Here is a 25187-nt window from a genome sequence, read left to right as displayed (position 1 = left end):
CAATAATGTGCCATTTCTCCTCCGGTCATGCGGTTTTATCAAAATTGTCAAACTAGCCGTTAATTCCCCATTGGATAATATTTGGTGCATCATTATCTCTGTCCAGTATTTCTTCACACACCTCACTAGAATTTTCCACAGAACACCGTTCTCATGCCGTTGATTGGCCCATGTTATTGACGTCTTCATCAGGTGGAATGTCAGGTAAGAAAAGTTACACTTTCTGCTTCAGTCAGTAGTCCCATTGTTTTCTCCTACTCCAGGCAGCCTTGCACATGTTACGAATTACACTGTTGCATTCAGCAAGAATGTCTCCTTGAGCAAGTCGGGTCCCATGAGAAAGAATTTACTACAGCTACACACACATCTCTAGCTTCTGGAAAAGTACAGTTTTGTGTCCTTCAGGAAGACAGCACATTGCACGTTAGGAAAAACACAGTTTAATATGAGACCAGGCAGCTAGGCTCAGACCCTCGCTAACTAAGGCCTATTAATTTAGTTAACAAACCCCCTAATATATGATTCTAATTATAATTAGTACACTAATTTATTAATCATTAATAAGTTTCATTAGTCTTCGTATACATTGGTGGCCACTCCCCGTGGGCACATTTCAAACGCACGCATTATTTTCTATGTTAACACATTTTCTATGCAGCTTCATTACACAATATATTGCAAACCTTTCATGTTAATATTACTTTTAAAAGACACACTTCAACAATCCCTCCTCTGATGACTCTTGTCATCACACAAACCTTTCCCCTCAAAATTTACATTCTAAAATTCCTTCATTTCAATCTCTTCTCTTAACCTTCCCCCTGTGATTTTGCCCTGAATAATTTTTCCCTTTATTTTTCTTCCATCCTCTTATTATTTTTCGCCATTTTCAATTTTATTCTTTTACTTAATTTGTATGTCACCCATAATCCAAATAAGCAAGCTATAACAATCAATACTCCCTGTATTATTTTCGCCAATATCCCATGCCAAATATTACTAAACTAATTTCCCACTGAAGCAAATACTTTCCCAACCTTTTCCCATACACTGGTTCTTTCAGTTCCTTCAAATCTGTACTATCCCTAGTTAAGTTAGTAAGCATACTTCTAATCTCATTACCATTGTCTGGTATGTGAGCACAGCAGTGACGCTCATTAAGCATCTTACAGACTCCGCCATTTTTTGCTAAAAGAATGTCTAAAGCAAGACTGTTTTGAAGAGTCATAGCCCTCTCCGCAGCAAGTTCAGTATCCATCAGGAGTATAGCCCCTGTAAAATTTGTCAGCATGTTATCCACAATAGTAGACAACTTTCGAATCTTTATGGAGTTTAAGATAACTCACACTGAAGGAATTATCGCCCCAAATATGTCTCCTACTACACCAGCAGCAGTCTCTCTCTTTTGTCTAGTACGATGTAATTCAGACAATTTCGGAATTTTCAAATCGTCAAGTTGATATATATTTGGGAAAACTATTCCAAAATAACATGTCCCATACCATCCCTTTGGAAGACGTGAATAAGCGTTAAGTCCACATATATAATAGATCCCAGGGATCGCTGGATCCTGTCCATTTAACATGAACGTCCACTTACTCTGAACCAAAAACACATGCTTACGTTCACTCATTCCCACAAACACATTATCATAATATGATTTCGGCCTAGATATGCAAAGCTTACCTACGTGTAGTGCATCTAAAGCTACCTTCCCTGTTCCCTAATTGCACTATAACCCTCACTACTAGCAAAAGCTCGCTGCTGCAATCCTTTCTCTAATTTACCTTTCAATGCCCTTCTTCTATCTTCCGTGCGATCTAGAAAGCTTTTCTCTACAGATGTAAGCAAGAAGGTCAAATTATTGTGATGTGCATAAAATGTACTAATTGTTAATGCCGCCGCAAAGAACCCCTTTACTAATTTTATACTGTAGTACTTAGCTACACTACTCAAATCCTCTACGATAGGCACATAAGAAAACACAAGGTCATGGTTTGAATAAAAATACTGAATGTCTTCCTGGTTATAGAATCTTGTTAGTAACAGACTACAGCTTATCCCATATGTTAAAGGTAGACTATGATAGGTAATCCCCTCTTGTACCGAAACAGGAATCTGTGTGCACACAAAGCAATCCTTTGCATCCATTGTGTCAACATACACATTCAGCAAGCAATAGAAAACATTAGTGGATAGTTCCCCTTTTGCGTTAGTTCCCTCATGCAAATATTGTGTATCCTGCTCAAACCTCCCCCAAGCTGTTAGTGCAGTGGTAGTCTCAGAGATTGTAGCATTGTTAGTCCCACTCTTATCCATTAGTGGCAAACCCACAATCACAACTATGATGAATATCACACACACAACACCCAAACCAACACCCAAATATTTACAACGCCTACTCCCTCTATTATCCTCTCTAGTGTTAGCCATGATCTGTAAAGAATCAGAAAGTGAAGGAAGGTTAATTCGAACAACAACAGAGGATAGTTAGAAAACTTTCTTCTTATTTATTTCTTTTTTTTTCTTACAACAAAGTCAAAACAAGCAAGTATTTACAGTTCTCAGTTTCACTCCCAGGATCCTTGTCAATTCAGGTTAGCAGTTTGTCAAAATCGGGTCTCAAAGGTCAATTCAGGTTATCAGTGTCTCATCCGGTAAATTATCAATCTCTATTTCTCAAACATTGTCTTTAATTCAATTCTTATGCCAACTCAGTCCCTTCTGCCTGACTCAGGTACCAAAGTACTGACCTGGGATCTCTCGATCAAAGCAAAACGCCAAGAACTCTTGTTGCCATTCAGCTGATGTTGCATACGCCCATTCCGTACCTTCTGTTCGCTACTCTCTTTCTTTTCAACTTGCGATCACCTTGCAACTCTCCTTCACTTAGATCTTCTCTCCTTGTTGTATCAACCTCTTCCTCTATTGCATCTTCGACAAACACCTTTCCCTTTTTCACTTGTAACTCTGGCCACTTATCTCCTTTCAGTGTCTCTTTGGTCCTTGATCTATCCTGTGGCAACCCTTTGCCCTCCTCTGACTCTATGGTGTTTTCTCTTGATGGACCTGTAATTTGCTCAGGAGGAGTTTGGACACTCTGACTCTCTTCCGCCTCAACTCCTTCAGCATCTGGGTCTGTCAGGGGCTCTAGCTCATTTCCATATTTGTCTGCTTCTGGGAGAACCTCCCTCTGATCTGGCTCTCCTGGTGCCTCAGTTGAGATAGGCTCACCGTCACCCCTTTGGTCTCCTCTCCTTCGTCTTTTACTGGACTGACCAAGCCATCCTCAACGGGCTCTCCTTCTGTCTGAGTTCCCCTTCGATCACTCTCTGGCCCTGAGACTTCCTTCTCTGTTGTTGGTACTTTCAACAACTCAACTTCCTCATCAGTTGAACATGTCACCTTTTTTGTGTGATTGGCATGGATCCAATTCGGAATTCCCACACACTTCACAGCCGTAGTGGTCATTAGTATTACTTGATATGGCCCCTTCCAACGTGGCTACAAACATGACTTCCTTGTGTGTTTCTTGATGACAACCCAGTCACCAGCTTTCAGGTTGTGTCCTGGACCATTTATCGGTGGCAGGGTGGTAGCTTCCACCTGGTGAGAAAAAGAGCGGACCACATCAGCCAGACCCTTGCAGTAGTCCAACACCATATTATCCGTGATATTCATAAGAACATTTGCAGGCACTGCGGGCAGTCTCATAGCTCGGCACATGAGAATTTCGTGAGGGGGCAGTCCTGTTTTCTTGTTAGGTGTATTTCTCATTGACATTAGCACCAAAGGCAATGCATCGGGCCATTTCAAATTCGTGGCTGCACACATTTTTTGCCATTCTCGACTTCAGGGTACCATTCGTCTGCTCCACTAGTCCTGATGCTTCAGGCCGGTAACTACAATGCAACTTCTGTTCAATGTTTAATGCTGCACACAATAGCTTAACCACCTCGTTGTTGAAGTTACTTCACCTATCTGATTCTAAAGAGATCCGAAACGTGGTATCAATTCCCTAAGCAGCAGCTTTCCTACTGTGAGACTGTCATTCCTGCGTGTAGGGTATGCTTCAATCCAGTGACTAAAGATACACACAATCACCAACACATATTTCAACCCTCCACACACGGGTATCTCAATAAAATCCAAGTGCATTCTGCTAAATGGACCTCCTGCTCTCCCAATGTGGCTCAAATTCACCACTGTCCCTTTCCCCACGTTCATCTGCTGACAGATGATACACCTATGACAGAGCACTTCTGCAGCTTGTCTAAACTTCGGATTAAACTAGTCAATTTTGAGCAACCTGATCATGGCATCCCTCCTAATATGTGCTTCACCATGATAAAACCTTGCAAACTGTGACAGGAGACTGTTCGGCAAGACCATTTTCCCTTCATCTGAGACCCACAAGTCATCTGGTCTTTGTGCACATTGCATCCTAACCCAAGAATGCTTCTCATCTTTGCTGGCACGTCCCTGTGACAATCTCAATTCTTCTAACGTGTCAATCACCCTTAATGCGTAACCTGTGCATGTCTCATTTTCTGTTTCAGGTAACAAATCCCACTGATCCGTAAACGATATACAGTTCAATGCACAAAACCTTGCGACTTGATCCGCATATCCATTTCCCATTGAAACAAAGTCTTGGGATTTCAAATGAGCACTGCATTTCACCACGGCAATTTCATGAGGTAACTGAATCGCGTGCAACAACTCCTTAATTCTTTCATCATTTTTTACTAGAGAACCAGAAAAGGTCAGGAAACCCCTCTGTGACCATAGTTGGCCAAAATCATGGACAATTCCGAATCCATATCGGCTGTCAGTATAGATAGTCACTCTCAGCTGGGCAGCGGCATGGCAAGCTCTAGTAAGAGCAACCAATTCAGCCACTTGAGCAGAATATACTCTTTCAAGCCAGGACGCTTCCAGGATACCAGAGATTTTACATGCAGCGTATCCGGCTCTCAGCACTCCTACTAAGTCTCTTAAACATGAGCCATCCACAAAGATAATTTGGTAATTTTCTTCCAGTTGGGTATCTTTGATATCAGGCCTCGGTTTGGTGCACATTTCTGTTACCTCAAGACAATCATGTTCTACATCTTCAACATCTTCGACTTCTGTGTTTTCATTTGGAAGCAAAGTTGCCGGGTTGAACACTGTACATCTTTTCACGGTTACATTTGGTGACCCCAATATTATCATTTCATATTTTGTCAGTCTTGCATTTGTCATGTGTTGTGATTTGGTACGGGTCAACAGGATCTCAACTGAGTGATGGCCCATGACTGTTAAAGGATGTCCCATCACTATGCCCTCACACTGTGTGAGGCTTTGACCAATTGCTGCTAGTGCACACAGACAACCTGGTAAGGCTGCTGCAACTGGGTCCAAAGTAGCTGAAAAATATGCTAATGGTTGGTTTACACCTCCATGGACCTGTGTCAGGACAGACAAAGAACATGCATCACGTTCGTGACAAAACAGAACAAAAGGTTTTGCGTAATCAGGCATACCTAAAGCTGGAGCCCTGCACATGCTCTCCCTTAGCTCAGTAAACGCCTTCATTTCTTTCTCTGTCAGCACAGTGACATCTGGCCCTTCCTTGACCATCAGTCTCACCAATGGCTTGGAGATGACTGAAAAAATTTGAATCCATTGACAACAGTAGCCCACCATTCTCAGAAACATCCTAACATCTCTCCCTGTAGTTGGGGGATTCATCTTTAACAATGCAGTCACTCTTTCCCTGAACAACTTCCTCAACCCTTTCTCAATTTGATGACCCAAATACTTCACCTCTTTCTGGCAATATTGCAGCTTCTTTGGGGACACCTTGTGCCCGTTCTTCCCCAAGTGGTTCAGTAAGGCAATCGAATCATACTTGCACTCATCCCTCGTTTTGGATGCGATCAACAGATCATCAATGTACTGCACTAGAGACGACTGGAAAGACAATTACAACGGCTCCAAATCTTTCTTCAGTATCTGATTGAAGATGGAAGGTGATTCTGAAAACCCTTGAGGAATTCGATACCAATTGTAAACCTTATCCAGGAATATGAAACTGAAGAGAAATTGGCTGTGCTCATGAAGAGGCACAGAAAAGAACGCTTAGGATAAATCAATTACTGTGAACCATTCTGCATCACATGAAACTTGGAACATAATCACAGCTGGATTCTGCACCACTGGGCATCATTTCACCACTATGTCATTGATCTTTCTCAAGTCTTGGACAATTCGAATTTTCCCACAAGGCTTTCTCAGTCCCGTTATTGGTGAATTACATGGACTGCTCATCACTTCCTTCAAGACTCCCTGTTTCACAAAGTCTGCAATCAATTGCGGGACCTTTATAAGGACCTCTTGCGTCATATGGTACTGCGGTACCTGGGTAAACACAGCATTTGGCTTCACACTGACTTTAACTGGCTCTACTCCTTTAATCACTCCTACCTCCTTTCCTGTCAAATCCCACACTTTCTCTTGGACTGTTCTCTGCAAGTCTGCCGGGAGATCAGCCACTGTGAACATTGGGAAGAAGTTAATCAGAGGATACTCCTCATCTGTGGTCTCCGTTTCAGGCTCTGAAATCTGCTTCTCATCTCCTTCATTGTCAGTGTTTATCTGAACCTCAATCCCCTCATTGGAACATATGATAGAACATATTTTCTTGCACAGTAAGTCTCTTCCCAGTAGGGACAAGGGACTCGAATCGCAAACCACAAACCTGTGCAATCCCTGAAAGGTGCCAAGCTCAACCTGAACCGGATCTGTGATCGGGTTGGTCAGTAGTTGATTTGCCACTCCTACTACCTTGACTGTACGTCCCGAAAGGGGCAGTTTCGGAACCTCTGCACTTCTGACTGTAGAGCGTGTAGCATCTGTGTCAACCAAGAATGAAACCCTGTGACCCATTACCTTTCCTTGAACATAGGATCCTTTCTGATCTACTTCCAAGGACACTGCAAGCCTACACTCCTTACTATATGAACTCTCATCTGACCATTCATCGTTTATTCCATCCTCACCATGCAATGGGAACTGTTGCACTGTGTTATTTTGACTCATCCTTTGACCTGTGACCTGTTGAGGAAGCATCACCTGTTGCTGTTCCATTGGCGCTAACGGCACGTGCGTTTGCTGTCTGGGTACCATAGGAACCTGCTGTTGCATTTGCTGCATCTACATTGGTTGTATACGTGGCATCTGCACCTGTTGCATGGGTTGGAAACCCTGCATATGATTCATATTATTATGAAAGTTCGGATTAGGACCTCTTAGCCTAGACCCCTTCACATTTTGAAATGCACTGACATCATTGCTTTGTTGAACAACACCCCTTTGCACCATCATCGGGCACTCCCGCTTCCAATGTCCAACGCCCCCGCAAGCATGACAGGGTAACATATTCTTCATTCCCTGAACCTCATTTTGAACTATTATAGTGTTCAAGTCTGTGCTTTTGTTCACTAAACCTCCTCGACCTCTGTCTCTCACTTGCGCCTGAAACATCCCATTTCCTTGCGACTGTTGCACCATCTGTTGTAGACAACCTCCCTGCATCCCTGATTGTGCTGCCTTAATTTGTATCACCATCGCTTTCTCCTTCAACTTTTTTTGCTTTAACTCAATCTTGTCACTACAGTACTTTGCATACTGCAACACCTCATCAATCGGCTTTGCTTGCCAGCAAATCAAGTGGTTCTTAATCATCTGACCAATCTCAGGTCTCAACCCTTTGACAAACCTAAACACAAGTTGATTCATGTCCTTCGCTTCAACAACCTCTGTACCACTGTAGTGCTTGAACGCCTTCAACAACCTCTCATAATAGGCATGTATCGACTCCTTGGCTTCCTGAGCTGTCCGATCAATCAATATTCTTCGTCGAAACCCTCTGTTTCAAGAATTCAATCACCTTATAGTATTACTTCATCATCTCAGGAGATGGTGCTCCTGTGACTCTATCCCTTGCTGGTTCCGCGGTTGGCCAATCCACACTTCTCTTGCATTCAAGCCACAAATCAGCCAGAACTATGATCTCAAAGAGAGTATTCAGCACTTCCCAGAGAGATTTCGCAAGCTTCACAAACCTGTCCGTCTGCTGATACCACTCTATCGGCTTCTCCCTCAGCCTGGGAAAGTCATTCGTAAATGACAGAATATCGCCTCTAGTCCACTGCACATGGACAAGAACCCCTACGGCCGTCTCTCTCATTGGTAACATCTTTACCGTACCAGCATCCTGTGAGGTTTTAGCTGGCGGCTCCATGCAGTCGCTCTTTCTCTTATCTCTCTTCTTCGCCTATCTACCTTCCCACTTCTCTAAGGCTCCAGAAAGTTGTGCACTCTGCAGTATCTCTTTAAGTTGTGCCTTCATCCCAGTAGACCTCATGTGCTCAAAATCCTTAGGCTCAAAGTCTAACCTGTAACTCCTCTTCAAACGTTTGGTATTTTCTAAGTCTATTCCATATTTATCTGCCAAATTTGCCAGCCTCTGGTGCACTCTTCTCACTTCTTTGTTTATTTTTGGACACAAGTATCTCAATTCCGCTTCCGTGTATGACTCTAACCTGTTCACTCCCATGGTCCCTTCAACAAGTTAATTTGCCTCCATTCCCAACCTCATGAAAATCAGGTACTCTTCTCCTCCCGACCTCCCTGCTGCTGCGGGAGTAGACTGTGGTAAATTCTACTTATCTAACCAGTCATTCAGCTGTTGGGCTGTCAAACCTTGTAATGAGATATTCCTAGCCTGCGCTATGGGTGTCTGCGGCATATTTGCACTTGAGATCTGCGGTGTCAGCAGTCCCACACCTGATTGTCTCATAGCATCCGGGGGAGCCCCAATTGGGCTAAAGTCTAACAGGAACCTAGATCTTTCAAATGTCGGTTCCACTGAAGTCATCCCTTGAGAGCTCCCTACGAACCCTCCTCTTGTCATCTCTTGGGTCATTTTCCCTGGATTGCATACACTAGGTTTCGCCTGCGCATACAATGGTACTGGAGGACCAACTGTAATGGGCAAGGATATGGCGGGTGGCGTCTGCCTATTTCCCAAAACCTGTGGAGCATTTACTCCTATATTCTGGTTTATTATTGGTGCCATGGCTGACTGCGGTCCTGTGACCGAAGTATAATTCTGAATCATTTGTTGCTGCACCTGGGGCAGTAAAGGTGGAGTTGGATCAGTATGAATCAGCTTTGGTCTCGTATATGGCGTCTCTGAGGGCACCATCAAATTTGTTATAGTCTCTAAGTTTGGGACATCAGGGTAAAGTCTCTGAACCTGCGGTGGCTGCATCTGAGGTTGCTTCTCTGGAGCAGTGGGCCCACTAATACTACCCTGTACCGGAACTGGTGTGGAGACAGGACTAACCTGTACCGTATTCATTGTCCCCTTGTTTTGAGTTGAACTTACAGGACATGTACTAGTACTCGGTCTATTGTCATCCATCGCATATGGCGGTGATCGGTCGTTCAGTAACTGATTAAGGAACTCATCATCGTCTGAGTCATCCATCTCTGACCAGGGCTTCTTAGCCTCTTTGTCTTTAGAATAACTTTTGTCGGTCTTACAAGTAGCTTTCCCTCCTTTGTCTTCACCTTCTTGAGCTATTGCTGGAAACATCCTAATTCCATCTATTGTTTGTCTCCTCCAAACTCTCTGTGCACTATCCCACCTAGCCTCCGCTAGTGTCTTTTCTGCTTTCCTCATTCTCCTCTCAAATTTCTGTTGCTGTTGTAGTATTGCCATCAGTTCCCAAATTGCTAATGCCTCAAATTGTGCTGGCCTCAGAGGTGGTTTTAGCTCATTTAGCACCCTCTGCAAATTTTCCAAAACCCTTATGTTGAACATTCCGTGTTCCGGAAATGCCAAACACCCTTCTTTCTCTGTCGCTTTGCACCATTGTTTTAGCCAAAGACATGGCACAACACCTTTTTCCTCCATTACGGCATAAGCCTGTGTATCTTCTGGCGGTGTAACTTCCCCTCCACTTGCAGTAATATATACATCTCCCCTCAAAGCGCTCTTTAAAGCCTTGAAAAAGTTCATTTTTGCGTCTTTTATTTTGTTCACTATCAAATCAGGAAGTGACTTCAATTCCCAGAACTCTCTTCGCCTACCTTCTAAACCAATCGCCTCTCACGGACGGCTGCCAATCTGTGCACGACCCTTCTCACTAACCGACCTATCCCAAGGCGGCTCCAATGACGTCACACTCACACACACTGCGGCTGACAAAGTCTTGCGGCTTGTCTTCTTCACTTTTGATTCACACAAAACTAATGCAATATATTGCGAGCACCAACAAAACCTCAAATTTGCCGGTTTACTACAAGAAAGGATAACACAATAGCTTCAGAACTTTACAGAGATTTTGCTTAGCCTCGGCCGCTACTCTCTCCTTCTCAGATCCCGCACTCGCAAGCAAAATTTGACCCGCAAATTTTACTCTCGACTTGTCAATGGGTTGTTCTAGTGCACTTTAGAACTCACCAAATCTCCATCAAAGTTTTCATTCACTCATTTTGACTCAAACTCAACTCGTCGATTTCACCATCAACCTATTAAACCGCGCAAATTACAACATAAACCAAGTGTCTCATACACTTATCAATATACTCCGGAGTCTTAGACCATGCAGGGTCCGTTCATCACCAACAACCACATGGACAATTTTGAGCACAAAGCGCCACACTTACACGAAGTTCGTCGACTTCCCTACTCTCATACTGCAGAGTACACACACTCCTACTAAAACATCATCATTTGGCCTAAAATCCTCACAGACTTCACACTTCACCTGCGGTATGCATAAGCTGTGCAAGCGCAAACCCTACTCCATTCACACTATCACTAGAACGCCGAGAACATACTCAAACTCCCTTCAGCAAGCTCCGAGATTCCGGGAAAGTCATTTGGGACTTAGGGGCACATTATTTCTTCAATTAGCATCATTGAAAAATAACTTTTTTGCCCCAAACCCAATTTTCCGATACACCTTGCTTACTTCTAAACTTCGCTCATCAATTTCTACCAGACCTTCAGACCGTTCGAGTCAACAATCTTATCAAACTGTAGTCCCTCGTCCTGGGGCCCCAGAGGGCCAAACCATTACCTCTGCTACCAGAAACTGATAGCGCGTCAGAACCTTGATAAGTAAACTTACAAGGAGACACACCTAGGCCGATAAACCTTTTGACCACGTTCAGAGACTTCCCAGTACGAGGTATTTTTCTGGCACCACAAAATCAATACATCAATAACCTAATTAATATTCTTATAACAAATCAACACGTTAATCAATAACATTTAATAAGAATCAATAAATGATAAACACCATGACCTTTCGGCCATGAATAACCACACAAATCTAGTTAAGTGTTAGGATATTTATTCCCTATTGATTACAATCTAATAGTCATCTCCGTTAATCTCATTGGCAATCAATCTCATTAGTAACCCTTCAGATACATAATTTGAACACAGTTAATCAACGCATAGAGAATCTTCACTAAGCATTAACACATCATTAATAAGAAGCAGTTTAGCAGAGTCTCAGAGTGCAAGGTTCAACAAAGCAAGAACTCAGTCATTTGTCTATTTGCATCCGGTATTTGTGAACACCTTAACTAACCTCAAATTAGTATCAGCATGTTGGACTTCATGCAAAACAATTTAGCAAACACAAATTTAGAAAACATCTAACTATGGCCTCTATCAAAAGAGCAGTTGGTACCCAGAAAGAAAAGGCAAACAGACAATTACAATTTTCATCAGATAGTTACCCCTCCAAATGAATCAGCAAACAGCGTCAGTCTTCGTCCTCAGGACATCAGTCGATTCACCATCAGCAAAGATAGGACAGGGCAAAGTCTCAGTATGGCATAGTTAAAGAATAAGGCTCTTCCCTCATATGGAGGAGAAGTAATCATCAGTAAGGACATAGATAGAGGATGGTTTAACGTATCAGGAAGAATAAACAGCAAAGGCTCAAAAGGGCAATGGCAAAGTATGGCTTAAGGCAGAATGGCAGAATAATGGCCAATAATGTGCCATTTCTCCTCGGGTCATGCGGTTATGTCAAAACTGTCGAACTAGCCGTTAATTCCCCATTGGATAATATTTGGTGCATCATTATATCTGTCCAATAATTCTTCACACACTTCACTAGAATTTTCCACAGAACACAGTTCCCCTGACATTGATTGGCCCATTTTATTGACGTCTTCATCAGGTGGAATGTCAGGCAGGAAAAGTTACACTTTACACTCTAGTCAGTAGTCCCATTGTTTTCTCCGACTCCAGGCAGCCTTGCACCTGTTACGAATTACACTGTTGCATTCAGCAAGATTGTCTCCTTGAGCAAGTCAGGTCCCATGAGAAAGAATTTACTATGGTCACACACACATCTCTAGCTCCTGGAAAAGTACAGTTTTATGTCCTTCAGGAAGACAGCACATTGCATGTTAGGAAAAACACAGTTTATTATGAGACCAGGCACCTAGGCCCAGACCCTCGCTAACTACTGCCTAGTAATTTAGTTAACAAACCCTTAATATATGAATCTAATTATAATATGGTAATACAGATTCATAACATTAGTACACTAATTTATTAATCATTAATAAGTTTCATAATTCTTATTATGCATTGGGGGCCACTCCCCGTGGGCACATTTCAAACGCACGCATTATTTTCTATGTTAACACATTTTCTATGCAGCTTCATTACACAATATATTGCAAGCCCTTTGTGTTATTATTAATTTTAAAAGACACACTCCAACAATAAACAGCACATAAGCCTATTCTGAACTCACCAGTCACTATCCCATTATGATTTAGCTCTAAATATTAGGACTCACAGCAAAATTGCAAGTCAGCAGTCTCCAGTCAAGTGCCAGAAAAGGCACAAGATCTTAGAGCAGCCTAACATTCTACAGATGGGAGAAATGTTCTACACAGCAGCCCCAAAACATACTTATTACACCATGACTGTTTGAACACTCTTGATGTGCTTGGGTAACCTTCTAGTTTATATCTTTTGTTACTCCTCCGTGGCTGTCTTCTGTCTTTTTTGGGGAAATCGTGTTAGCCAGCCAGCAACTCTGATGGTGGGGTGGTAAAAGTAGCATTCTATTAGAATTAGCATGGCAGATTTGTATTAGGATGCTAAATGGCAACATTTTCATTTTTGGCTGTAGAGAAAGGAACAAGGTAAGTGGAAGTGTGTTAGTTATGTGCAGGGCCACTGGTGTTATGTGCCAGGAAAAGACCAAATTGTGAGGCAGGGTTGACCAATTTATGAGGCAAAAAGTCCAGTTATGAATTTACAATGATAATAGCTCTAACTCAAGCAAATGTAAGGCCCGTTGCTTTGCAAATGCTTGTTTTATATATGGGCTACATCCAATACCTCTGCTCCCTCTTGACACCCCGCCATGGAATTTCACTAATTGCCACTTCTGCGTTGCCTGCTTATGCAAATATCAAAATATCCATTGGAAGTAAGGATGCAGCACAAAGGAAGCATTTTATTGTTTATAAAAGATCCTCTAGAACGTGAATAAAACAGAAACAGACTACAATGCAACATGCGAACATTTCCCAAACTAGTTTAAATTTAACATTTTGCGCAAAACAGATTTAGCATGCTTATCTTTGTATTTCAGAATAATTTTAAATAACATAAGAGTTGATTCATTAATTTTCATGTAGCTGATGAAAGGGGACATGTGGACAAATCTTTACTATATTCAGGAATTGTATTTTTGCTTTCTTGAGATTCTCAACTAATTAGTGGCTCCTCATTGCTAAGAGAATTATACTGGTGTCAAACACGCTATGGTACGTGTCATGTACGTTAAGGAAATGGATTACATAATCCACCGATGTACTTGCAGTTTTATGGTATAAGGCTTAGAGTCTAAAAGTAAAATCTCAAATACGGTAATATCCTGCCCACTTTGCTCTCTTTTCATTTTCCTCCATCTGAACAGTGATTCAGATTTTCCAAATCTTAATATTTAAAAACATTTAAGAGTACGATGAACGCTCCTGTAAGAAAAATATGAAGTGCTTAATTTCGCCTTCAAATGCCCTCTGGAATTAGGTTTATTATGACAGCATTGGCTGGTAAAGTAGTGAACTGAATGGAGCATCTGTGTACTTTCGCTGGGATGGTATGCTTATTAAATTTATGAAATTAGAAATCAATAATTAGAGTTGGGAGTGCCTTTGTCTAATCTACATTTTACTTTACTTTAAAGCACTCTGATATTCAGAGTTGTACCTGTCCTTTGCCACATAATCACTATAGAGGAAGAGTAGTTAACAACTGGACAGGTACGCAAGTGCCCCCATCGACCCTAATAAGTTAGGGCCTAATTTAGAGTATGGTTTGTCAGGGCGACAAAGGTAAATACAACGTTGCCTTGACGGAGTACTCATCCTCATCATTTAGAGATGTCCATCAACCTTATATAAATCTGTAATCACTGGCAGAAGCCCCCCTCACAGTGGTTTCTGTCAATCTGTTGAAAGGTTTACACACGATAGTGCCAAACTAATGAATGTTTGTCAAACCTTTTAACAGCTCTTTGGTTTTTCAAAAACAAACTTCCAAAGCATGAGTTTTTTAGAAAAATTTAAAACTAATGACCACCATGGGAATTTTCTCTGATAGTGCTGTTTTTTGTAAACATTTTCAGTGTCTTTACCACCAGGTTGTTACTAGCAGTTACAGATCACTGGTCATTCGACCACCTACTCTAAATTGGGAAGGTGGTTGAATCACAGTGGGAGTACCCATACCCCAAGACTCTAAATCAGGCCCTTAGTCTGGTCAAGAATTTGGGCTCTTCATAAAGTTGAGACAAGCCTTAACCATGACCAGCAAATCATGAAAAAGTGTCTTTTGTCACACAGGAAGATTTCTCATACATCATTTTGGTAATAGTGATACATGATCGAAAAGACTGTTTAAAATAGTTCATTCACATTAAGTAAAAACACTTCAATGTTTTCTATAGCTTTGTGTTTTTTTACATTTGTAGTACCACCCAAAAGAAGTCAGTTGTGATATGTTAATGGTCTCCACTGAGAGGTGTTTACATATGAGGTATGAGTGACTTTACTTACACTGTTCCTTCCGCCTTTCTTCTCTTGAGATGGGGGCCTTGAAAATTACTTAACCATCATAACTATTTACACCTGCCATTCTTAAGAACAAATACATAATTCAAATTGCACAAGGACTTGAAAGGCAAATAGTGAGGCTTTAGACTTTTATACTTGTGAATATTTTATTGCTGGACATTTTATCCTCATGAAAAGAGCTATTTCTCTTAAAAATGGCATAAAAAGAAGTCTTATCCAGGGCATCCCTTCTGACATCATTCATTGCTGGGTATCTCCTGCAGCAGTTTTCCATGTAAACTATGGCAATCCCAGACAGGAAAGGTCCACAAATGTCCACCACAAACCTTAACAACATGTAGCGAGACAAACAATGCATATTGGGGGATAATATACATATTTTCTGCTGATTTGGAGGTCTAGCTTTGGAAACATTCTGAATGCCAGATTGTCTGTTGAAATGGAAAGGCAAATCTATGGTCACTTTTTTCCCGCAAAATCGCTCCTGCCAAGCAGGAGCCACTTCATAGTAAAAATGCTATGTGTTGGGTGAGAAACTATTAGAAGGGAAAGACTCAGTGGCAGGTGTAGCAGAGGTACTGTGACCACCACCACAGCTATCAGGCGTAAACTGACTAATTCCGGGATTCACATATGGTTTTCATTTAATTGGTTGGCCTAATTTGACAAATAGACTAAAGCCAGACATAATAAGACAACTCAATAGAAAAGCTAAAGATGTTATGCCATATTAAAACATTTTAGGCAATAAGGTTACAGATATTCATTTCAATATATTATGACAAAGAGTGTTACATTAATTGGATCATGACAATAGAAGAGATGTTCTTATTTCTTATTATTTAGAATTTGAAATGATACACTCAGGCTCTCATGTGCCCAAATTGAAACACTTGCTTAAACCTTTTAAAATGTTTTATTTTATTCAACTGGTTTAATTATAGATTTTTTGCGCAAGCAAGAAAACATAGTTTACAACGTGATCACCATTAGCACAATCAGGATTCGCGTTACGGGCAATGGGACATATCTTCATCTCCTTGATAACATACCCATTACCTTTAATTGTGCTCTTGATAAACTCTTCATTAAGGTTCAAATCAGGAAATAGTTTTTGACCAACTTTATAACTGGTACTCCCAGTGACTGCAATCATTACTAGATGCCCCCCTGTTTTTAAGAGTGTTGTGATATTTCTAAGGGCCTCTGTGTAGCTCTTCAAATCATTGGAAGCAGATTCTAAGCACAATGAAGTGACCAGACAGTCAGCTGGTGGCAAGACGATTGGATTCAGTGGATTGTTCTTTGTGACGTCACACTTAAGAACTTGCTTGACTGTGGCTCTTATCTTCTTTTCTTTCTCAGCACATTTAGTCCTAGAAATTAATTTACAAAATTTAGAGTACACAATTACCAAGTTGATCTTCAAAGGCACTTTCAGAATATGCAAATATATTTCAAAAATATGTATTATATTGTAGTACATAAGTTTAATTACTACTAAACAACCTGTTTGCAACCTCCTGTCTACCTCTCTATCTCTACTAAAGAAATTGTACCTTAAATAATGTTGCCTGTTAAAGTATAACTGCTAAATACTACTTAAGAAAGGTGTTTCAGTGACCTTGTGGCTCTGTGGCATAAGGTCCATCAGACGGTTTTGCTGATCGAACCAGCTGAGAGTCTGACACTGAAACCCTGCAGTTTTTCCACCTCTGAATGAGGTGATCTCAGTGGGTAATGTGTGTGATGGGGAATAGGAGTGGGCACCAGCACATACTTTAGCCAACCAGGACATAGATTGACCTGCAGGTGCCAGGGCGCCTGGTCCTTAATAAGTAAACTTACAAGGGGACGCGTATAGGCCGATTAACCTTTTGGATCGCATGGAGTATCCTAATCACGTAGTGACCAATGGCATCAATAATCAATGTAATCAACTAAGAGAATCATTTGTCACCAAAACAATTATAATCCTCATTTCATGAATAACCACAACTCAATGAAGCGTTTATCACATTTTATTTCCCTATAAATTACAATTCTAATGCATTTGATTAACTCAAATTGTATTTAGTCAGCTCAGAATTTGTTTATTAGCAACCACCAATAACACAATCTAATCAAAACTTGAGAAAACATATGCTTGAATACTTCAACATTAGCCAATAAAGATTAATACAGCAGCATTAATAGCAGAGTTCAGCAAATCATTCCGTCAATCATTTTGTCAATGTCAAGTTACCCGAAAGACCCTTAACTAACCCAGATTGGCATTAGTATGTGGGACTTCATGCAAAACAATTTAGAAAACGTGAATTTGGAAAAAACATCTAGCTAAGAGAAAAACTATAAAATAGCTCAGTTGGCACCTAGGAGAAAAGGCACAAAGTTAGTCAGTCACATTTCCATAGCTACCTATCCACGGAATGGATCAGCAACAAAGTCAATCTTCGTCTTCAGGTCATCAATAGATCAGTAATGCATCAGGCTCTCAAAAGCATGAGCCCAATGATAGAATCTCAGACCGCGTCTCCTGACGTCATCAGCATTCACCCCTCGCATCTCTCGCATCTCCCGTTTTAGCCCCTTGTCATGACTTTTTTATTCGTTTTTCAGTCCATCCCCCTGATTCCTGATTGGTCAGTCAATCAGCAGATGTGACCCTAACCTATAATATTAATCTTTCAAATCCATGAGTTCTAATATTTCTTCTTTCGCAGTTTACGGATTGGTCCACTTTACGATGTCTTCATCATCCGGCTCTTCAGGTATCGAAAATGTTGCATGTTTCTCTTCAGTCAGTTCTTCCATTGTTCTAGTCCTGGGAAAGTACATTCAGCCTACTCTACACATAGTTGTATCAATTTGACTTCATCATCTCCTGTCTGTCGGTACATTGCAGAAAATTCTAGGTAAGCAACCTTAACATGGGGTGGTTCAGGGTCAGGTTGTGCACTGGCTTCTCTGCAGTGCGCTAGAAATTCAGCTTCTTGTGTGAGGCCTGGAAAAGACTAGGCCATAACTTCAGCTAAGTTAATTCTACAAATTAATGCAAAACATAGGTTATACATCTCAATATGACATATTACTACATTATTCTTGCATATTTTCATTATTTCAAACATTTTTAGTTATATTAATACAACTTTCGTATAAGTGGCTGCCACACCCCGTGGACACATTTTCATCCATGCACATTATTTTCTCTACTATTAATTTCTCTTCGAGCTTTTCGTTAAACAAGACACATAAATATTCATTAATAATTTCAAATTAGCATATCTGCGTCAACACAGGAATCATTTTACCAGTTGGCTGAAGGAGGATTTACTGACATTACCATCAAGGTACTGTCCCTCTGTTAGCACTGTTCCTTCTTGCTTTACATAATTACATGCATATTTAAATATATTTATGGAGCAAATATACTACAATGACGTCAGCAGACCCTGCATGCGATCGTCATTTTAGTAAATAAAGACAAATACTTCAGACTGCTCAGGATGCTCTTCCGGGGTAGCCTGACCAAAAAAGAACTAATAAAGGACTCTCTCTGGTGCCTGAACAGAATAAAAAAATGGAAAAAAAGAAAGAACGCTTAATCTTAATGCACAGATCATGCTTTTTGTGATTTGGTGTAAATCTGTTCAGCAGTTTTTGAAATATTAAAGGAAAAATAAATTTATATGGAGGAATGCAGATCCTCTGAGGATCCAATAGTCCCTGTGCTGATATCTGGTTGACTGCCAACACTTCAGCCAGGAAGTGTTGGCAGCCATTTTGGGATTCAGCGTCAGCAGAGTCCCAAAAAAAGAAAAGGAAAAAAAAGAAAAGGGGGCAGGGTGGGAATACCTTGACCTTCTAGCATTGGAACTGTGGTCCCCTTGGGTCCTTGCACAGGCAAAAAAAATTTTTTTTTAATTTCACCAAAATTCGCAGAGGATATGTGAATTCTGCAAAGATTTTTAGAAAAACATAAACACTTATTTGCAATATAGCTCCTGCGTGGGCTGGGTCCCAGGAGCATTGGCCACAAAAAAAAGGATGGGGGCTCACAGGGCCCCCTTCCTAAGGCTCATTTGAGCCGCGGGGACCATCACCCTCCTTGGTCTAATGATACATAATCAGAGAGGGGACATGTGGACCACTATTCATTGGGCTCTGATGAGCCCCAGGGACCACCACTTCTCCAGGGCTTGAATACTAATATGGTGGGATCCGCATGGACCTCCCTCCTCTGTCTGTATAATGCCCCAGGGGCAACCAACTCCCCGGTGCTAAATCTAAATATGCGCTTGGGGCAGCACAGACCCCCTACGCCCCGGGGACCACGTCTCCCTGAGCCAGATTAACAAATTACACAGGCATAGGGGTTGCAGTAAGGACACAGGGACCACCAGCTACCTGGGACAAGCCTATGCAAATTAAAAGAGGGAGGTTGCACGACCCCTCTCCTGGAGTCATTAGTGGCCCTGGAAACTGCCACCCCATGGAACAGGCTCCTGCTATCTTCAGAGGTGCCCACCCTCAGGGGATAGCTGTTTACTTTTGCTTGGTGAGAACTGTGACTGCTTCCATCAAGCAAGAGCAAACACTAACTCAGTACACAGCAAATGGGAATATGAAAACTGCTCCTGCTTGCTAGAAGCAGAGTTTTATCCGTTTCCCTGCCCGCTGCTATGCAAGCAGGGAAGCAGAAAAAAGATTACTCCTGCCTGCAGGGAGCTGCATATTTAGCACCTACCTGCGTATGGGAGCAATGCCAGCTCCCACAGGAGGAAGGGAGCAGGCTTGGACCGCTGGGGCTATGTACTGAGATGCATATATTTACTCTGTTTGCGCCAGATTTGCGTCATTTTTTTTACGCAAATCCGACGCAAAACTGACTCCATATTTATACTTTGGCGTTAGACGCGTCGAGCGCCAAAGATCTTGGAGTTTGCGTCATTTTTTAGCGTGGACACCTTCCTTGCGTTAATGATATGCAAGGGAGGCGTTCCCTACTAAAAAATGACTCCGAGGCATGTGCGTCGTATTTATACTCCCGGGCAAAAATGACGCCCGGGAGTGGGCGGGTCAAAAAAGAATTACGTCTATCCTTGTTAGCGTCATTTTTTAACGCCTGCTCAGGGCAGGCGTTAAGGGACCTGTGGGCTCGGAAGGAGCCCAGAGTTGCCCTCCCATGCCCCCAGGGACACCCCCTGCCACCCTTGCCCACCCCAGGAGGACGCCCAAGGATGGAGGGACCCATCCCAGGGAACTTAAGGTAAGTTCAGGTAAGTAATTTTTTAAAATATTTTTTGTGGCATAGGGGGGCCTGATTTGTGCCCCCTACATGCCACTATGCCCAATGACCATGCCCAGGGGACATAAGTCCCCTGGGCATGGCCATTGGGCAAGGGGGCATGACTCCTGTCTTTGCTAAGACAGGAGTCATTTCAATGGGGGTTGGGAGTAAAAAAAAACTGCGCAATTCGGGTTGAGGCGAAAATTTTGCCTCAGCCTGAGTTGCCCCATTTTTTGACGCCCAAGCTCCATATTCCCCTACGCCGGCGCTGCCTGGTGTAAGTCATTTTTTTGACGCACACCAGGCAGCTCCGCCGGCTAACGCCGGCTAACGTCATTGAATAAATACAGCGCCCGCATGGCGCTTCAGAATGGCGTTAGCCGGCGTTAAATTTTTTGACGCACAACTGCGTTGGCGCAGTTGTGCGTCGAAAAGTATAAATATGGCCCTGAGTATCTTAGGTGGGGCCAGGGCACCTAGGTGGATGTGGCCAGGCACCTGAAGTGGTGGTGGTCCTCGGGGCCATATATGGCCTGGGAGGGCGGATGTGCTGTTTTTTAAAAATTTTACCCATAAAAGTGGTGGGCCCTGGGAGGTCCATGCACCCCCCCTCCAGATTTTTAAAATTTAACCCTGGGGAAGTGGTGGTTCCCAGGCCTTGTTATAGCCCCCGGGTGGAAGGGTGAACAGCCCTCTCCTTTGCTTTTAAAAAAAGCCCCAGGGAGATGGTGGTCTCCTGTACTCAATGAGCCAAATGGAGGGGGGTCTGCAGGGCTACCCTCCCATATTTTATGAAAGCTCCGGGAAGGTGGTGGTCCCAGGGGCTAAAAACAGCCCTAGGAAGGGGACACAGTGCCCCCTCCTTTTACTTTAATAATCCCTAATGCCCCCGGGATCTGGTCCACTTGAGGGTTAAAGTGAAAACAAGAGCGAGAGTCCGTGCTTGATTTTTTTACATTTTTTAAACTTTTGCCATGGATTAGCAAATCCATTGTGTTTTTGTGGCAATTATTTTTTAAATGCTTTTTTTGCCCTAGTAGGGTCCTAAGGGGACCCCAGTACCAAGGCTAGCGGGTTGGGGCATTCCTACCCCGCCCCATTTTTTTTCTTTGAGAAAGGTGTGTGTGGTGCAGGGTTTGCTGATTAATGGTGATTTGGCCACAGGGCCATACTGCCAACCCCTGCTGCGCACACCTAAAGACCATGCATGGCGCACGTTCGGGTGCATACAGGAGGTAGGCCGCAGGCCATGCTTGACGGTGGTTTGATTAATGTAAAGTAAATAAAATTACTCAACGTTAAATAAAAGCCACATAAATTCACTGAAAAAAACAAAGGTTACAGGTAGGTTATAATTTAGAAATAGAATTATAAAAAACATAGAAATTCATTTAAATACAAAAGGTTACAAGGACGTTATAGTTAGGTTCACATTTTACTCACAAAAAACATAGAAATTCAGCACTTGTTGTTATGGCTAGCTCAAGTAACTATAATTCGTGCCCTCAGGTAATTATAACTTACGCCCTTGCCATGCACTACCCCACATATTTCATAATTCAATATATTTTTGTTAACTTCATTCATAATATCTGTATACCATTTGCAGTAAAATTATTAAGGAGAAAAATGTGAAAGGCAGGGGCGTGAGTTATAGTTGCGTGAGCTAACCATAACTATAACTGCTGAATTTCTATGATTTTGTGTGAGAAAATATGAACCTAACTATAACGTCTCTATAACCTTTGTTTTTTTAAGTGAATATATATGCTCCACCCATAGAACGCTTTCTCATGGCAAAGTAATGCATGGCAGCTACTTGTGATGCCTTACGTTACTCCAGATTTACAATCAACACACTTGCATTGATTGTAAATCTAACGTAGGTATTGTGTTGCACTTGCAACACCATGCGTGACTCAAGGACAACACAATACCTTGATAAATCTACCATCAAGTCTAAAAAAGTCACTAGTGCACCAAGGTGTACAATTGCTACAGAGCCACAGTGCAGATAGTTTAATTTAGTGAGTATGATGGTGAGTTGATGAGGTCTTCTTGTGTGATGATGTTGTCTAGTGGCTGGGAATGTGAACAACCAAGTTGTGTCATTTTCTCCGTTCAGTCACACAGTGTAACCATGGGCAAATTAGTCACTCACCATCATGGTATTAAGTGCTATGTAAAACAATTGTTCACTTGCATGGCTAAGATTTAATTTCAGAAAATCAGCTTTTGTTTGAAGTACTGGAATGTTTGCCATGCACTGTTCTGCTGCTTCAGGAGAACTGCTGAACCTAAGATACCAACACTTAAGGGGCACCAGCAGTCTCAAGGAGGTAACTGTAATGTCCCTCTTGTTATCTCTTTTTTACCCTTTAGTTTTCCTTGCTTGTCTTTTTTCTCCTATTTAATATTTTTCTTTCTTTCTTTTACTACTGAGACTAAGGTCCTCATTTAGAGTTTGGCAGACAGGGTACTTTGCTGCAAACATGGTGAAGTACCCGGTCTTCACAACCATTGGTCCACCCACTAAATTTTTAATTGAACAGATCATCATGTTTCCCCAGCTGTGCCCCTACCATCTCCATTGGAACCCTTACACTGAGGGCCAGAAGGACATTTGGTCATAGGTATAAGTATCTCAGACCATACCCCCTATTTAAGGAAGACCAAAAAGAGAGCACCAAAATGGAACATGGTGGTCACTTGGCAATCTCTCAGTGCCTTCACAGGTGCCGTGTGGTGACAGCTTCTCTGAAGGCAAAGTGATCTACTCTAGGCAGGTGGAGATCTCTGAATATGATGTGTTTTATGATCACCAGGACAGAGAAGTACATCCCTCCAGGGCCCTAGGAGAACCGAGTACAGCTCACCAGGTTCTAAATAACCCCCTTAGTTCTCTTTGTTTTTTTATACCATTTAACAATATCCAATGTGCCACCTTTGCCTTTTAGTGTGGACTGTGGCTCATTGAGAAATGCACTGCCCAACCATAATAGCAATGCATGGAGCGTGGACCATATATGTCGTCTTCGGTGTACCTTGTTTGGTTGTTAATATCACTGTTTGGTTCAGATGTTTTTTTTTATACTGGTTAGTTTTTTATCAATCAATAATTTATTTTGGCAGCATGCCAGAAAACCAAAGGTGAAGTACAATTTCATTAAAATGTTAAAATCAATACACAGCAGTTAAAAATAAATTCCAACACATAATAAAATATATGCCTCCTCCATCCAGAAAGAAGCTACTGTTTCAAGGGTGCATAGCACCTAGAATCTTGTGCATTAAAATGCCTGAAGCAAATGATTACAGACACACTCTTTGACTAGCCCTCCACATAAATAACAAGTAGCAGGAGACAGCAAAAACTAAACATTGTCTGACATTAACTTTTAGAATATGAAGTGCTGTTAAATATTCCCTAATGCCTATAATCCAGCAGGCAGGATTTAACCACCTTTTTTTTGCTTTTCAGGTAAGCTGGACAAAAGAACAAAACATGCCTATCTGTTTCCTTGTCAGCCCCACAAGAGGGAAAGGCACACCTGTCTTGATCAGATCTGCTAATTTATTTAGAAATAAAGGGGGTATGCTGTAGTGTGGTATACGTAAGCTGTAAGCACAACTTCCTCACTAGAGGAGGCTCAGTCTCATTAAGAAAATATTCTAATTTGTAGTTGTCTTAGTCCAGAGGAAAGTGTCAGTCAAAGTACCAAAGGTGGTTGTGCCTGCATTTAGCTCGTTTTATACTGTCAGTACTTCCCCGTTAGGGTTGATTTGTCAATTGCAGAAGCCGCTTGTAGGTCTGACCACAGATTACTGCAACCCGTCTTTTCCAGAGTGTCTTTTATGTCCTTGATCCAGGATAGGGTTCCTAAGCCACTGATATCTAACACTTCTCTAAGCCTCTCATAATAAAAATGAACCTCAAGTGTGGCCTAAATGCGTCTTTAATAAAGGATTGACCTGATCCCCACCCACTCTGTGATTGGCTTAAGACCCATGTCAAGACTGAGGGGAAGCAGTAGTGTACTTTTTGAGTGCCCCAAAAATTGGCGTAGGAAACAGTTCTCAATAACAAGCAATTTGGTAATGTCCTTGTGACGTCAGAGCTCTGCTTCGTAAAGGGCTTCTCTTAAGGCTTGCTGTTCATAAATTTGAGTCACTTTTGTAATTGGACGGAAGTGGGATCTTTGCTGTGCTCAGGTCAGTGCCCCAAAGAATTAAGGGCCACATGTACAAAGATCCGGTTTTGCAACTCGCAAACTGCGAGTCTCAAAACCGGATGTACAACAGTGTACTTTACACTGTTTGCGATTCCCAATGGGGTCACAAATGACCTTCCTCATGAATATTCATGAGGTAGTTCGCAATTTGTGACCCCATAGGGAATGGCCGCCCTGACAGAAATGGTGGCCTGCTGGAGACAGCAGACCACCATGTCTGTGACTACTTTTAAATAAAGCAGTTTTTTAAAAAATTCAGCCCGTTTTCCATAAAGGAAAACAAGATTCGTTTCAAAAACAAAAATGAAAAGTTTTCTTTTCATTTTTTCAGTGCAGGCAGTGGTCCGTGGGACTACTGCCTGTGCTGAAAAAATATTTTTGCTGCCATTCACAAAGGGAAAGGTATCCAAGTTTGAAACTGCAGTCACGGTCACAAAATAACCATACATGCCATTTGGATTCGGTATTAGGAAAGGACGCCC

At 41.9% G+C, this 25187-nt stretch overlaps 1 protein-coding gene across 2 annotated transcripts in view; it reads right to left on the bottom strand.

The window, feature by feature from the left end:
- Positions 1-15303: 15303 nt before the first annotated feature.
- The window catches only part of LOC138284978 (nicotinamide N-methyltransferase-like), a 121685-nt gene continuing 111801 nt past the window's right edge, over positions 15304-25187 (bottom strand). The window contains exon 3 of one of the 2 annotated variants that reach the window (XM_069224350.1): positions 15304-16559. In XM_069224350.1, coding sequence (XP_069080451.1) covers positions 16118-16559 — 442 coding nt within the window. In that variant the 3' untranslated portion in view covers positions 15304-16117. Of the gene's footprint in view, positions 16560-17188; positions 18226-25187 lie in introns of those variants that run through there. The other variant, XM_069224351.1, reaches the window with a different exon arrangement.

Source organism: Pleurodeles waltl, chromosome 3_1, assembly GCF_031143425.1.
Source record: "Pleurodeles waltl isolate 20211129_DDA chromosome 3_1, aPleWal1.hap1.20221129, whole genome shotgun sequence".
In the NCBI taxonomy this organism is placed as follows: domain Eukaryota; kingdom Metazoa; phylum Chordata; class Amphibia; order Caudata; family Salamandridae; genus Pleurodeles; species Pleurodeles waltl.
Note: the sequence above shows the minus strand (reverse complement) of the source record. Positions and strands in the feature narration are given on the sequence as shown.